This window comes from Sinocyclocheilus rhinocerous, unplaced genomic scaffold (assembly GCF_001515625.1).
Source record: "Sinocyclocheilus rhinocerous isolate Xijiao unplaced genomic scaffold, SAMN03320098_v1.1 scaffold1564, whole genome shotgun sequence".
Taxonomy (NCBI): Eukaryota; Metazoa; Chordata; class Actinopteri; order Cypriniformes; family Cyprinidae; genus Sinocyclocheilus; species Sinocyclocheilus rhinocerous.
In genome coordinates, this window is record NW_015638982.1 from 355,129 (window position 1) to 372,149 (window position 17,021).

General features: G+C 43.0%; 1 protein-coding gene across 1 annotated transcript in view; it reads right to left on the reverse strand.

Moving 5' to 3' along the window:
- LOC107750771 (fibroblast growth factor 11-like) overlaps positions 1–16,331 on the reverse strand; it is a 65,645-nt gene extending 49,314 nt beyond the window's left edge. The window contains exon 1 of the mRNA XM_016566295.1: positions 14,557–16,331. Coding sequence (XP_016421781.1) covers positions 14,557–14,749 — 193 coding nt within the window. The 5' untranslated portion in view covers positions 14,750–16,331. The remainder of the gene's footprint in view (positions 1–14,556) is intronic.
- Between the last annotated feature and the right edge of the window lie 690 nt (positions 16,332–17,021).

Below are 17,021 nucleotides of genomic sequence, written 5' to 3' on the forward strand. Positions count from 1 at the left end.
GGAAATTGACTGTACTGCTGTTAAGGATTCTGTAATCTATGCACGACCGCAAGCCTCCATCCTTCTTGGCCACGAAGTAGAAGCTCGAAGCAGCAGGGGACTTGGATGGTCGAATATAACCCTGGTGGAGAGCCTCCTCAATGTACTCCTCCATGGCCTTCTGCTCAGGTATGGAGAGTGGAAAGATTCTACCACGGGGCACTGGCGCACCTGGTATGAGGTCAATCGCACAGTCCCATGGCCGATGTGGTGGAAGCTGGGTCGCCCTTTTGGGACAGAACACGTCACTAAAGGGGGCGTAGCAGGTGGGTATGTTTACGGATTGTTTCTCTAGGGGACTCTCGATGGACGTGGTGCAGACCAGTAGCACTGGATGGGGTGATGGACGGTTGAGGGGTAGCGTAGGGAAACATTCCGGAAAGCATTGATCACCCCACTTCAGGACCTCTCCAGTTTTCCCGTATATTTCAGGCTGGTCTTGGTTGAGCCAAGGGCGACCCAGTATGATGTCCGCGGTGGAGTGCTCCAGAACCAGTAGGTGAATGCTTTCCTGATGACAAGTCCCAACTCGAAGCAGCAGAGGTCCCACTTTGAATCTTACATCAAGTTGACAAAGGGGTTTACCGATTATTGATTGAACCTGGTAGTGGTTTTGGATGGCTGTCCTTTGAAGCCTGAGCTGGCGGCAGAGGTTCCCCGAGATGAAGTTTCCAGCTGAGTCGAGGAGTGCTGAGAGAGAGAGGGAATTATCAAAGACAGAAATATGTACCAAAGTAGTGAGTGGAACTTTATCGACAAAAGGTTCCTGGATAACACTCACCACAGGTCGTGTACATGATGAAAGGATGTGCAGCTCCCTCCAGCCAATGCCTCCACTCTTCCAGGGTGAGTTTGATGGCAAGTAACTCTCTATTCCCGATGTCATAGTTACACTCCGCCGGGGTGAGTTTTTGGGAAAAGAAGGCACATGGCAGGAGTTTGGTTGAGTCCCCATGCTGTTGAGACAGCACAGCTCCGACGCCATTGGTAGAGGCATCAACCTCCACCACAAAGGGTCTTGAGGGATCCGGATTGGGCTCTTGGAGATGGCGCATTCCTTACAGCCTTGGACAAACCTCCTAACGTCACGTGCCATGCCCAGCCACCAGAAGCGGTTGTGTAGCAGCGAGAGAGTCACATTGGCCCCTGGGTGGCCAGTGCCCAAGGATGAGTGAACTGATTGGATTATGGTGGTACGTTGAGATGGTGGAATATACAGACGATCAGGAGGGCACCCCGGCGGAGTAGCAGAGGGAGTATTGGCGGAGGATACTTCCGGGGTAGTGGACCACTGAATTGGACAGGTGAAGATCTTTTGAGGAAGAATGGTCTCAGTAGTGGGAGAAGTGTCAGCTGGAGCATAGAGTCGCGACAGGGCATCTGCCCGTATATTTTTGTGGCCAGGTCGGTAGGTTATGGAGACCATGCTCACTGATGATGTATCCTAGGAAGGGCACTGAGGACCGGTGGAACGAGCACTTCTCCGCTTTCAGGAACAGATTGAAGTCTCTCAGGCGCTGGAGGACCTCCGCAACGTGCTGGCGATGTTCAGCCATACTCCGGGAATACACCAAGATGTCATCTATGTATACCAACACGAACTTGTGGAGGAAATCCCGGAGTACCTCATGCATGAAGTCTTGGAATACGGAGGGGGCATTGACCAATCCATACGGCATTACCAGATATTCGCAGCTCCGACAGAGGCATCAACCTCCACCACAAAGGGTCTTGAGGGATCCGGATGAACGAGGAGCGATGCGAGCGATGCGGTCTCTTTGAGCTTCTCGAATGCTTGAGAGGCGAAGCAGCAGAGGTCCCACTTTGAATCTTACATCACGTTGACAAAGGGGTTTACCGATTATTGATTGAACCTGGTAGTGGTTTTGGATGGCTGTCCTTTGAAGCCTGAGCTGGCTGCAGAGGTTCCCCGAGATGAAGTTTCCAGCTGACCCAGAGTCGAGGAGTGCTGAGAGAGAGAGGGAATTATCAAAGACAGAAATATGTACCAAAGTAGTGAGTGGAACTTTATCGACAAAAGGTTCCTGGATAACACTCACCACAGGTCGTGGGGGGCGAATGGGACATGAAATGATAGCATGTCCAGCTGTTCCACAGTATAGACAGAGACCCTGGGCCAGCCTCCTCTGCCGCTCCGTGAACGGAAGTCGGGTGTTGCCAAGTTGCATGGGTTCTGGAGCACTCTCATGCTCTGGCTGGCAGGGAGGAGTAACCCGGAGTTCTTCATGACATTGTTGTATTCTGTTGGATACTTGGTTGGCAGTTAGGATGAATCTCTCTAATCCAATGGTGTCACTATAGGTGGCGAGATGCAGCCGCAGTTGGGGATTCAAACCTTGACGGTATGTGGTCAGGAGAGAGCGCTCGTTCCAGCCACTAGCAGCTGCTAACGTGCGAAATTTCAAAGAGTAATCTTGAATAGACATTTTGCCTTGTTTTAGGTGATAGAGTTTTTCACTAACAGATGAGTAGTCAGTGGAATGACCAAATACCTCACGGAAATGGGTAATGAAATAATCTAATGACTGGGTTGCTGGACCACCTTGCATCCAAATTGTCTCCACCCATTGGAGAGCTCGTCCTGATAACAGAGAAATGATGAAATAAATGTTTCCCCGATCCGTGGTGAAACGATGGGGCTGCATCTCAAACACCAGTGAACACTGCAAGAGGAAGCCATTGCAATCCTCCGCCGAGCCAGAGTAGGGCGCTGGATTGGCCACGGGACTGGAGGCGACTGGGGGAGAAGGAGTGGTGTTGCCCGCGGTAGCGGTGGAGGGTGCCGTGAGTGCTCGTTTGAGAGCGTCCTCGATCTCCTGAAACGGATCCGGTGCGCTCATCCTGCTGTATGTTCTTTGAGGGTCTGGTCTTCTGTAATAGAACGACTCAGAAAGATGATGGTCAGTTTAAACCATTTATTAACAGCAGGGAGTGAATGAGCAAACAGATGAGCAATGCAGCAATGGATTGTAGAGACCGCAAGAGAGATAGTAATAATACTGTCCTGTACTTTGCAGGTTGGGAGATCGGGGACGCTGTGAAGAGGAGATGAATCCAGGAAGGTATGAGACGAAAATTCCGGGAGTCGATGACTATCGCAAGAGAGAATAGGAATGAGTCCATTGCTCAATGTGAGACCAGACGATGAGTGGAGGTGAGGTGTGCGTTTATATAGAGAGATGATTAGTGATGACGAGCAGGTGTGTCCAGTTAGAATTCCGGGGAAGGTGCGCGTTGTGATTGGGAGGTGAGAGGGCCACTCCGGGAATACACCAAGATGTCATCTATGTATATCAACACAAACTTGTGGAGGAAATCCCGTAGTACCTCATGCATGAAGTCTTGGAATACGGAGGGGGCATTGACCAATCCATACGGCATTACCAGATATTCGTAGTGGCCGGTTGGAGTCACGAAGGTGGTTTTCCACTCGTCCCCCTCACGTATCCGGATGAGGTTGTAGGCGCTGCGGAGGTCCAACTTGGTGAACCTGGTGGCTCCACGTAGTTGTTCCAATGCAGCTGGGACGAGGGGAAGTGGGTAGAGGAAATTGACTGTACTGCTGTTAAGGATTCTGTAATCTATGCACGACCGCAAGCCTCCATCCTTCTTGGCCACGAAGTAGAAGCTCGAAGCAGCAGGGGACTTGGATGGTCGAATATAACCCTGGTGGAGAGCCTCCTCAATGTACTCCTCCATGGCCTTCTGCTCAGGTATGGAGAGTGGAAAGATTCTACCACGGGGCACTGGCGCACCTGGTATGAGGTCAATCACACAGTCCCATGGCCAATGTGGTGGAAGCTGGGTCGCCCTTTTGGGACAGAACACGTCACTAAAGGGGGCGTAGCAGGTGGGTATATTTACGGATTGTTTCTCTAGGGGACTCTCGATGGATGTGGTGCAGACTGGTAGCACTGGACGGGGTGATGGACGGTTGAGGGGTAGCGTAGGGAAACATTCCGGAAAGCATTGATCACCCCACTTCAGGACCTCTCCAGTTTTCCCGTATATTTCAGGCTGGTCTTGGTTGAGCCAAGGGCGACCCAGTATGATGTCCGCGGTGGAGTGCTCCAGAACCAGTAGGTGAATGCTTTCCTGATGACAAGTCCCAACTCGAAGCAGCAGAGGTCCCACTTTGAATCTTACATCACGTTGACAAAGGGGTTTACCGATTATTGATTGAACCTGGTAGTGGTTTTGGATGGCTGTCCTTTGAAGCCTGAGCTGGCGGCAGAGGTTCCCCGAGATGAAGTTTCCAGCTGAGTCGAGGAGTGCTGAGAGAGAGAGGGAATTATCAAAGACAGAAATATGTACCAAAGTAGTGAGTGGAACTTTATCGACAAAAGGTTCCTGGATAACACTCACCACAGGTCGTGGGGGGCGAATGGGACATGAAATGATAGCATGTCCAGCTGTTCCACAGTATAGACAGAGACCCTGGGCCAGCCTCCTCTGCCGCTCCGTGAACGGAAGTCGGGTGTTGCCAAGTTGCATGGGTTCTGGAGCACTCTCCTGCTCTGGCTGGTAGGGAGGAGTAACCCGGAGTTCTTCATGACATTGTTGTATTCTGTTGGATACTTGGTTGGCAGTTAGGATGAATCTCTCTAATCCAATGGTGTCACTATAGGTGGCGAGATGCAGCCGCAGTTGGGGATTCAAACCTTGACGGTATGTGGTCAGGAGAGAGCGCTCGTTCCAGCCACTAGCAGCTGCTAATGTGCGAAATTTCAGAGAGTAATCTTGAATAGACATTTTGCCTTGTTTTAGGTGATAGAGTTTTTCACTAACAGATGAGTAGTCAGTGGAATGACCAAATACCTCACGGAAATGGTTAATGAAATAATCTAATGACTGGGTTGCTGGACCACCTTGCATCCAAATTGTTTCCGCCCATTGGAGAGCTCGTCCTGATAACAGAGAAATAATGAAAGAAATTTTTCCCCGATCCGTGGTGAAACGATGGGGCTGCATCTCAAACACCAGTGAACACTGCAAGAGGAAGCCATTGCAATCCTCCGCCGAGCCAGAGTAGGGCGCTGGATTGGCCACGGGACTGGAGGCGACTGGGGGAGAAGGAGTGTTGCCCGTGGTAGCGGTGGAGGGTGCCGTGAGTGCTCGTTCGAGAGCATCCACGATCTCCTGAAACGGATCCGGGGTGCTCATCCTGCTGTATGTTCTTTGGTGGTCTGGTCTTCTGTAACAGAACGACTCAGAAAGATGATGGTCAGTTTGAACCGTTTATTAACAGCAGGGAGTGAATGAGCAAACAGATGAGCAATGCAGCAATGGATTGTAGAAACAGAAGGAGAGGTAGTAATAATACTGTCCTGTACTTTGCAGGTTGGGAGATCGGGGGCGCTGTGAAGAGGAGAGGAATCCAGGAAGGTAGGAGACGAAAAGTCCGGGAGTCGATGAATATCGCAAGGGAGAATAGGAATGAGTCCGTTGCTCAATGTGAGACCAGACGATGAGTGGAGGTGAGGTGTGCGTTTATATAGGGAGGTGATTAGTGATGACGAGCAGGTGTGTCCAGTTAGAATTCCAGGGAAGGTGCACGTTGTGATTGGGAGGTGAGAGAGCCTGGCTCATCCGTGACAGTACCCCCTCCCCCACGGCCTGCTCCTGAGGGCCGCGGACCCCGCCGCCGTGGTGGCCGGCCTCTTCCTCGGGGTGCTGGTCGGTCAGGATGGGATTCGTGGAATTCAGTGAGGAGAGCTGGATCAAGGATGTCATCTCGTGGAATCCAGGACCGTTCCTCAGGTCCGTAGCCCTCCCAATCCACTAAGTATTCCAAACGACCACCACGGCGACGGGAGTCCAGAATCTCCCGAACCGAGTATACGTTTCACAATTTGAGTTGAATTACTGAAATAAATGAACTTTTCCACGACATTCTAATTTATTGAGATGCACCTGTATTCGCTGAGTTTCGGTTCATTTTTGTGAAGCGCTCCTATTCAAAGACGAGACGGCAGGAAGCGCATCATGTTTGTTTTCTTTATTTTATAAAAGCACAACGTTTTGTTGATGTTGTGAGTGCACACAAATAATAGTAGACCCTTTACAGTTACAAATTATGTATTTCTCTTACCTTTATGAGCAAAAATGACGGCGTATCCACTGAAAAAAATGGCTCACTGTCTGCCGCTGGTCACTTTTGGATGTTACTTTAAAAACAAAAACTTATATTTAACGAACCAAAAAAATGCTCCAAACGTTTTTCTAAATTAACGTAAATAAAAAACGAAACGAAATATAATCACTTTGTCATTACATACAAAACTGAACTATTGTAATAGCTGAAACAGTAGTATAGGGGAGACCGGGGAGTGTTGTAACATGGGGTTAGTTGTAACACTGTCAGTTTGACCAATCAGAAACAACCTATGGTGATGTCATCCATATCATACACCCCCATCTCCATTTTGAGCTAACAGGAGAAGTGGCATGTGTCTGTGAGCAAGATTGTGAATTTTATCACCAAAAAAGTGATTTTCAGGTAAGAAAGTAATTTTTTTATAAGATTATTTTTTGCCTAGCATTCATTGTAATGTAGATAAAAAAAATTTGACTTACATAATCTTAAATAGCCATTTATCTTGTTTAATTTGATGCTAGACATTAATGCTAACTTTAAACCCACATGATAAAAGAGTTAGCTATGTAATGGCTGCTTGGGGTGGGGATAGTTGTAACAGTTCATTAAAACTTTGTTATAGTCTTGAGTTTAAAGTTCTAGAATATTTTTGTTAGTTTAAATTGTTCATTTTTGTTCTTCAATAAAGTTCTTGCATAATCTGGAAAGTGTGGATATTGTTTCACCAAATTACCTCTTATTGTTACATCTATCCCCAGCTAGTGTTACAACTCACCCCAGTAGTGGGGTAGGTTGTAACAACAGAACTCTTTGTATTTGACATTAACTCACATAATCTGTGATTGTGTAGTACAAGTTCAAGTGAGTTTTATTTGTAGTAGACAAATGTGGCTACAATGTATCAAAGTTTGAGAGGTCTAGCATGAACAACCACTAAGTTACTGACCCTCAAACAAAAAGTGTTACTATCATCCCCGGTCTCCCCTACTGTAGGCTGTTTTGGGAGAAGCTGTCGGACACGGGCCGGGCTATTTGAGGCCCGTGCAGCCGGCGCAGGCTCTAATCAGAGCAAGTTTCTTATTCTTCTCATAACTGAGAAACTTATTTCTGATGTAGCCGAACCAAAGGGCAGCGTGAGTGCAAGCTGCAGTAGTCTGAAAAAGTTTGGATATTTGTCCTTCCGTAGCCTACTTCATCTATAAGTTTCTCAAGAGTGATCGGTGATGCGATCGCACATTTCACACGATCCACTTCAGCTGTCACAAGCCGAGGGTGAAGCTTAAGGCATTCATGCTTAGTAGAGGACTGGTGCCGTTTTTCTGAATACAGCTTCACATGCCAAACTCGAGGCCAACGCTTCATGTGAAAATCGCCTGTCCAATTCAGCCAGCAGTGACTCAGTCCACCACATTTTTATTTGCAGGTTTATTAAAAAATACAACGAATTTCCATTATTCAGTTAACTTGCTAAAGCGGGAAAATAATGAAAAGAGAGTCCTCTCATGTAGGCTATCGCGACAAGTTAAGAATGGTGATGAGTCGCGGCTCGCGAGGATGGGGCTTAAATATAATAGAAATGAATTTAGCCCAAAACGTAGGCCTACTTATTCAATCCACTAAAATAATAAGATAATACAAATAAAATGAGAAAATATAAATGTTTTAATTTTTATATTTTATTTATAGCTCAGACAAAATCATGATTGGCTCTCGTCTGGGTGCCCCCAGAATTCACATCTCTCATTGGCTGCATAGATTATGTGGTTATCGCCAGCACAATAATGCTTTTAACCAGCCAGAGATCTCAAGGCATACATTCAACCCACTCTCATAACAGCTATAAGAACCACCATAACCTTGACCCTCCCTTACATGGAAAATAGAAACATTTGCATCAGAATGTAATTCATGTGTTTTGTAGTATATTATACTATCAACCTGCAACTGGTAAACGGTAAACTCACCACATTTTGCAATTGAATTCTAGATTAACTGACAAACAACTACATCACCAGGTACATTGGCTGTCAAGCATAAATTTACCAAAACACAAATTCATCAATTGAATCTGCTAATATAATTGTCGGTGATATTTGTGTGCAAAATTGAACTGCCCAATCAATAATAGTGTCAAAAAGAAAATTGCCTTTAATAATTGATCTGAAACATTTTGGTTGATCCCTATTTTCAATAAATTCAAAAAATTGTGATATACAGTATAAAGAAATTATACTCACCATATGGTGCAGAGCTGCTATGCTGACTTTAGTGGTTGCACATTGTAATATTTCCAGCATTTGTCACTTTTTAATTGATGAGGCTCTTGGTTGCTGTCGTTGACCAGTTTGTAAGTGTCTAGCTAGCTAATCTATGTCCAAAAATAATTTCATTTACTCTCATTTAGTTCCAAACCTTTATGACTTTCTTTCTTCTGCAGAACATGAAATACTATAAGATATAATGAGAACTATCACTCTCTCTTTGTTCTATACATAATGAAAGTCAGTGAGTGGAGTGCAATGACTTTTGTACCTTGTTGACACTCACTGTACAAGTTAAACAGTTTAAAAAAAAATCAAAATACAAGGAACAACACAAGGGCGAGTAAATGATGACAGAATTTGTTTGAAATCTTTGAATCATTTTTGGGTGGACTATCCTTTTAAAACCACATTTGTCTAATAAGAAAAGGACATTTTTATAGACAGAAACTTATGGATATAATGGATAAATGTCAAATAAGCACACCAGCCTTAACTTCTTTAAAGATTACATTTCAGAGGCTCTTTCTTGCAACTTAATTTGATTTGTAGTAAACTAAATTTACAACAACAAATAACCACGACACACATTTAAACAACTACAACACACACACATTTTTATGAGAAGCTCTCCAAAGATAGGAGGTCACCCAGACTCTGATTCCCCAGTATAATTTACATGTGCCTGATAAAAAACATCTAGCACTCAATCAATATAAAACAAAGTGTGAGGCAGTGACCTACCACTATCCTGGGATGGAGAAAACAGTGACAGAAAGAAATAAAGAGGAAGAGGAAACACTATCTATCAAACAGCAGAGCTTATGATGGATGCTGTAGAGTTTCAGGCCAGCATTAACATTTATACATGCTCCAATAACAGATTTAACAGCACTATTCAATAAAACACCACCAAATCCCATAAACGTACACTATAGGCTATACATTATGGCATATTAGAGTCCTTTTATGAAGGACTGTCATCTAATATTCTTCTATCACATACCTCATGGGAGATTTTAGATGTGTGACGCTTGTAAATTCACAGAAGTCACTGTATTATTCATATAAATCAGGTAAAAATATGATGACCAAAGACCCGTTCACACTAAGGATGATAACTATAACATTAAAGATGAAGATATGGTTTTTCAAAATCATTACAGTCCACATTACAACAATATTGGTACAGAGGAACGATTTCCTTGGAATCACTTTCAGAGCTGATGAATGATAAAAAACAATCACATTTAAAGCTACAGACGACAAAACTGCAGCACGCACTTAAACAGAACATTGTTGTACTGCGTTGTGTGGATGTTAATATAGTTATCGTTATAGTTATCCTACAGTTCTTGGCGTGAACAGGCCTTAAGTGCTTCTTTAGCCAAACACAGTTAAACAAAACACTTCATTATAGTAAAGCTGCTAATCTGCGAGCACACAACTGAGTACAGAAAAGAGAAAGACAGAAGGTGAATACATGTTGTCACCTGGGCTGCTAACAGCCAAGGAGAAAGAATTATATCCACATACAAACACAGTTTAATGAGCTTGAAGGCAGTAGTCTACAGTTGCCCCATAACAGCAGGACAATAGCCCAGAAACAGTGCAGGCAACTTCCCCATTATACACTCACAATGAGTGTCCGTGCCACTGTCAACATGAGACAAACGGCCCTACCCAGCCGACATCATTACAACTTTAGACTTAAAGAAAGAAAGCGGAGAGAGAAAACACAGGAAAGCATGAACAAGAGGACAGGCTCACACAATAAGAAGAGATGCTAGGCTCTAAGATAATGAGACAGAGGGAGAGTGTGGCAACGGTTCTGGGTAGGAGAGTGTTGGAAAAGAGATGAATGAAAAGAGGAGAGCAGGACAGGAGAGTGTTATTGATGAATCAGAGGTTGTTAATAAGAGGCAGACTGTGCGGACGAATGAATCACCCAGTAACAATGAAGTGCTCCAATGATCTGCAAACATCGCAACGCATACAAATATCCGTTATCAATTGCTAGTTGTCCTCCTGTCACCTAACACACACACACACACACACACACACACACATTCTTGAGCTGAAAGGATAACCTTTGCACAAACATCATATTTAGCTTGTCCGGGTGAAGAATGTATGTGTATGTGTGTGTGTGTGTGTATTCAGTCTCTGATTAGGACACTTTGCATCATTACAGTTTGCTTCAAGTTTCCTGATTAAAATCTCATTCACTATTTAAAAAAGACAAATGAACTCATAGCTCAGGCTGTGTGTGTGTGTGTAATGCTGAGTGGGCTTTTGTGATTGGTGATCGGTGGTCATTAATGTCTGTTAATCTCACCTGACACAACACTTCAGGAACATTGATGCTGATTTAATCTGTCATACAGTCAATATCATTCGACTTTAAAGTCTATCTAGATGTGCATCTCTTTATATATTTATATATAAAGATATATAATTAAATAAAAATATAATATAATATAATATAATATAATATAATATAATAAATATGGTTTTACCGCCTTCATTCCAAATTAACAACCTCTTTGCAAGCCTGCATTACTTTGTGACTGGATCACAATACAATCCAGGTTGAAATGTGCCACTCAAACTGATAAGGTCTAAGTGAAAAGATCAGGAAGTGTGCTAAAACTTAGCCACTTTTCTGTGTTGATGGCATTTTAAAAAAGATATTCAGAGTGGCAGATCCCACAAAGAGCTACACAGAAGAGAAAAAGACATTCAGCTGCAACATAAAAAAAATTAACCATATTAAATACTAGTACTTTAGATTTAATACTCAGTACTAATATTATGTTATTATATTAGTGCTATTATTTATAATTTAATTATTACTAAGTATTATATTATATAATATTAGGTTACACTTCATTTTAAGGTAAATTAAAATTGTTACGGTGTAATTATACATTTAAGTACTGAATAATATTAATTAACAACATGTACTTACTAGGGTTAGGTTTAGGATTAGGGTTTGGTTTAGGATTATTGCATGTAATTATGCTAAATTTTGTGCTAATACTATAGTAATTACATGTAACGTGTAACAAGGACACCTTAAAATAAAGTGTTATATTATTATATTATATTATATTATATTAGCTAAAATATATCTATACTTATATACACTATATTACCCCAGGACCAAAAATAAAATGTGGACCAAATCAAAATGTGCCACATTTTCTGATATAAATTTCTGATATGATGTAAAAATGTCAATTTCACCCCTTGGATTGAAAACAAGAATCATTCCTCTAAGCCACAACATCTTACCCCAACAGCTAATTATTTAATCAAGGTAAACTTTATTTAACGGTCAACCCAAAACTGTAGCCTGAGAGATATAAGACAGAATAGGACAGAATTAGACAGTAGAAATAAAATGTAAGATGATTTGAAGTTTGTGTAAAATACTCTCATTCAGAATCAGAGAAGGAAAGGGAACTACAGAAGCAGACAGCACTCCATGAAGTACGTACTAAGCAGCTCTCTCTCTAGTTTTGTGCTGACAGGCAAAAGTGTGCTTTTGAGGAGCCAACACTATATAAGTGCTCTCTCTCTCTCTGATCCTCTCCATCAAAAGGCAAGCAAAATCATCCAGTCACCGTTAGTATAACAAAAGCACAGGATGTGAGCTTTACTGCAGCAGCCCAAGCTATACATACACCCCAAACTGACAGAAAACATTTCTTACTTTACTGCGCCAAATACCACCAACCGCCACCATTTTTCATAGATGTAATTATCACTTGGCGTGAGGCACTTTGCGGCAGCAGATGCCGTGTTACGGGACTATGGTTTCCATGGTGATTACTGTGATTTACTTGGGATACATTTGTCATAAATATCCCACCGTAGTGGCGTGCACAGCTGGGCCCTAAGAAAGGATGGGACCCTCAAGAGAGTGGATTTGTGAATGACTGGATCTAGTTCAGTATTTCCCAACCTTTCCTGTCTTAGGTATCCCAAAGTCCCATCAGAAAGGCTCAACCATCCCTTCATCAGGATTATCATTAATATTATTAAAAATCACCATTATAAAATGCACGTTGCTATTTAATTTTATTTTCAGCATATTTTGTAATGATTTTAACAAGCAAAATAGAAATCCCACTATATCCCAAGTATTTCCCACAACCCGCTTAAGTATCTAAAATAACTCTTATATATGGCACTCAGTGCTGGTCCAAAATCAGCCCTAGTGAGAAAAACCCAGGTCTCACCTGTACTTCTACATAAGCAACATAAGCACAGACGCAAATATTCACAAGGCAGTTCTTCAGACTGTTATTATCTCTGTTTGAAATGCACCATGGGGAGCTCATTGTTCTGTTTTAAAAATCTGCATTTAATGTTCCTTCAGGCCATGCAAAGTATTGTACTTTGCACTAAAAAATAAAGTTTTTTTTTTTTTTTTTTTAAATTACCCATTTACTGGGTAATCCCTTCCCATCTTTTAACCAGAAAGCCAGAGGGGTCTCGAAGTCAAGTACATGCCGCGAAATCACATTTATTGAACCACAAACAAAAGCACTTTCTATACCTCATGTTTAAAATCATAAATATCATAATGATGTTTAATATCATAATTATAAATAAATAAACTTCACTTTTTCTCTTTTCTGGATTTCCCTTCTAATTTAGATTGCATACTCATGTAGCTTATACATAATATTGTGACTCATAAAGTTAAAATGCTTTGGTTAGTCAAAAGCATCAGATAAATGAAAAATGTAAACATAAATTTAGCAGTTGCCTCCTTTATCAAACTCTACTGTCCTCCGTGCTGTCAAGGGCGAAAACAGTTAATGTGCAAAATTTCCAAATGTTAATAAAAATATGCAGGGGGCAAAATGTAGTTTTATGCATAAAAACATATTTACATGAAATGCAGCTTTAGAAAGCTAACTTGACTCTACTCAATAAAGGAAAAAAGACTGCAAAATGCATAATGATCCCTCAGGAAAGATTAAGACACACAAAAACAGTTTGATGCGAGTCTGATTTTGTTATCCCATGATATGTTAAGCCACAATTCCTACATGTTATCTGCCTCTTCAATTGAATGATTTATTCAGACAGGGTAAATGTCTCATTGGGGTTAATTATGTAAACATATGACCCCCGCACAAACACACACAGAGACACTCACAAACACATGGCTTCTAGTGGTGGGTGGGGGGACAGAAGGGAGGGAAAGACTGGAACCGCTCATTGTAAATGAGACTGTGACGTTTTTATGTGCGTGTGAAGGATCGCGGTGTGTATCATGTTCGTCGGTGATCGTAAATTAACAGGTGTTGTCAAAAGCGGTACAGAGACATGCAGCGAAATGATCAGGACGATTACAAAGCGCCGTGCAGCTCTGGGTCCCAGACAACATAAACTCACTATATCGACACACGCTCTTCAGTAGAGACTAGACGATAGTCAACCTTCAAAGTCTCAAGGATCACATTCACTCATACACACTGTGATATACAGTGGAAATATCCATTCTTAAAGGGACAGTTCACCCAAAAAATTCATCATTTACTCACCCTCATGTCATTTTGAACAATGTTTCAACTGTTTTTATCCATACAGTGAAAGTCAGTTGGGTTCAAAACAACATTGAACCCCACTGACTTTTAATGTATGGATGAAAAAAGGAAGAATATTGTCCAACTACCTTCTTTTGTTTTCCACAGAAGAAAGAAAGCCATACAGAATTTGAAATTACATAAGGGTGAGTAAATGATTTGTTTTGTTTGTTGAATGTCATACCAGCAGCAACGAGAACCCAGATCGGTTTTGTTTTAATCAGTTCATACTTTCTGAACAGTCAACAATGACACTTAACTGACACTATATTTTATATGCCACCTAAACAGCCTTATTTTTGAACTCCCATGATCCCATAGGTCTTTCAAAACCAATCATTCATCAGCAAACATGCCATAACTCAAAGAGATTACTTCTTATGTCCATGTCAAACCTATTTGCTAATGCCACCCTCACTATTTGAACTCAACGGAAGTCGACAGACTTAGATTATAGCAGAACTCTGCGTATTTGAAGCAAGACAGAAGGTTTGAAGATTGGTTTTTTTAGAAGTTGTTTTGGGCAACTCACCGGGTCTTTTTTCTAGTTTTCTTCCTCGACTGCCACAAAGCCGGACTTTGGAGATGAGGATGAGGATCTGTTTCTGGCAGAGCGACTTGTTGCTCTTGGGGCAAGGCTTGCGTTTGGTGGAGATCTGTCGGTTGGCCTGGGGGTCCTTGACTTCCCTGCGCTGCCGGATCAGTGAGCTGGCGAGGGCAGCCATTTTGCTGTGCCCGGCTCACCCGTAGGGCGCAGAGGGCGTCAGTGGGCCGCCCACCTGTCCGATCACCCAGGGCCACGGAGGACAGGAGCAGGAGACAGCAGATGTTTGGAGAACAGCGGGGTCTCCCACAATAACCAAGGGGAGAATGCGTCACAACTTGGTAGGGAACAAAAAGGGGCTTGGTTTAAGAGGGGTAAGGGGGTGGGGCAAAACAGTTGTGAAGTTCACAATAAACTTTATTTGTTTCTTTGGCTATCAAAACAGTCCCTGGAATGCAGAATTCCTGGTGTTGTGATTCTGATGAACGGCAGCTGTCGTTGTTGGGATTGTTTGTTGTATTTCAGGTCTCGTTGCACAGCATACGGACTGGAAAAGTGGCAGCTGATGATCCATGGAAACGTACTGGAATTCTGGAAGATAAGTGAGCCATCACAGCACCACCATACCCTCCATCCGACTCTATCCCTGAAGCTCTGAGCCCCCAGAAGCCCTGGTCTCTCACTTCCCTTCCACCTTTTAGTGTGGGATCGATCTTCAGAAATCACCCGGATCAGAAATCATTCTGCGAGTTCAGAAAAAAGGCATAAATTGTCCAATCGCTTTATCCGCACGGCTCCACATATCAGTGAGATCCTCGTAAAACGGAGAAGATCGAGGGATGCATAAAACGAACTAAAATACAGATCCTACTGAGAAAAGGAACAATATCCTGAGACAATCTTAGAGAAACTCCATTACCTGATTCCGACTGCAAAAACACCAAAAACAAAGACAGACACACTGAGTAAAAGTCAAGAACTGGTGTCGTCAACTCTGGACTTCATGTCTGTGGATGATCAGATGGATAAGGATGAAAGGAATCGTAAGTTCTCTCCCTTCTCAGCCCTTCTGACATCCCCCTTTGCTCTCTCTCCCCAAGCTCCCGAGAGAGTGTTTGTAAATTCCAAGGGCTTCCGCAGATAGAGGTGACATTCATGAACGAGTGAGAGCGCAGGAGAGCGAAGGGGAGCACCAAGCCTCCCCAGACTCCCGTAAGGCAACCAGGCAGAGAGCACTGAGGAACTCGTAGCTCCGTGTCCTTCACACCACTTGAGAGGAGAGGTAGGAGGGAGGCACGGATGGAGGGATGAAACGAAGGAATGTTAAGGATGGATGGTGCACATATCTGTTCGTCCGGCTTCACATGCTGTGAAGGTCCCGTTTGAAGAAGGTCCTCATGAGCTGTCGGGTCTGTTCCAGCGCTCCTGTCTTCAGTTTTAGCCCAGTTTTCACTGCTTAAAGTATTCTCATCCCTGCAGGCGTGTGTAACAAGGTCTCTTCAGCAAGGCACCTCTGAATCTGTGCGAGAATGTGAGAGTTTATGTGTGTGTGTGTATGAGAGTGATTGAGAGAGTGTGTGAATGTGTGACTCTCAGTCTCTCTTTTGCTCTCCCTCCCTCCCGTCCCCGCTCACAGTGAGTTCCGGAGCCAACACTGGCAACATGCTTTGCTTTACTCCCTCGTTCTCTCTTTCCATCCCTTTGTAAACCCTCCCCTTACCTTTTTTCTGCCCTCCCTCTCTGTCACTCAGAACCCTCCTTCTTTTCCGATCACTCAAAATCCCTCCTTCTCTTCATGTCCTCACACACACCCCTCTCATTCCTCTATTCCCTCCCCCCTCTTCTGTTCTCTCTCTCTCTTTTTGTCGCTGGCTGCTGGACTGCAGCGTTAAAAAATTAAACCTGCCCCATGCTTCCTTAAAGCGACAGATGAGAGCGAGAGAGAGAGAGAGCAAAAGAGAGAGAGAGAGAAAGAGAGAGAGAGAGAAAGAGGGAGGGAGGGAGGGAGGGAGGGTGAGAGAGTCCTTATTTACACTCTGTACCACAAACATAAACACACATGCCACTTAAAGTAACAGATATGAACACAACAAAATACTGATTACAGTATTGTGAACTTACATAAATGCTACAAACACACACTAAGAGACAACTTAAAGTCTCACAGTTCTAAATAAGGCATTGAAAGACAATATTAATCTATTTTTATACATGTCTACAACAGGGGTTGGTGCCAAATTTTCATTGAAAATGCCTTTTTAAATTCCAATTCGGTTCCTGAATTAGAATTTGAATTGAACAAGCAAACAGGATGCAGAACTGCATTTTAAATGTTAACTGTAAAGTAGTAGAATTAAAATGCAACATTCACTATTATCACTTTTTTTAACTAGAAAAGCAAAACAGAAAGATACAACGATAGAACGATAGATAGATAGATAGATAGATAGACA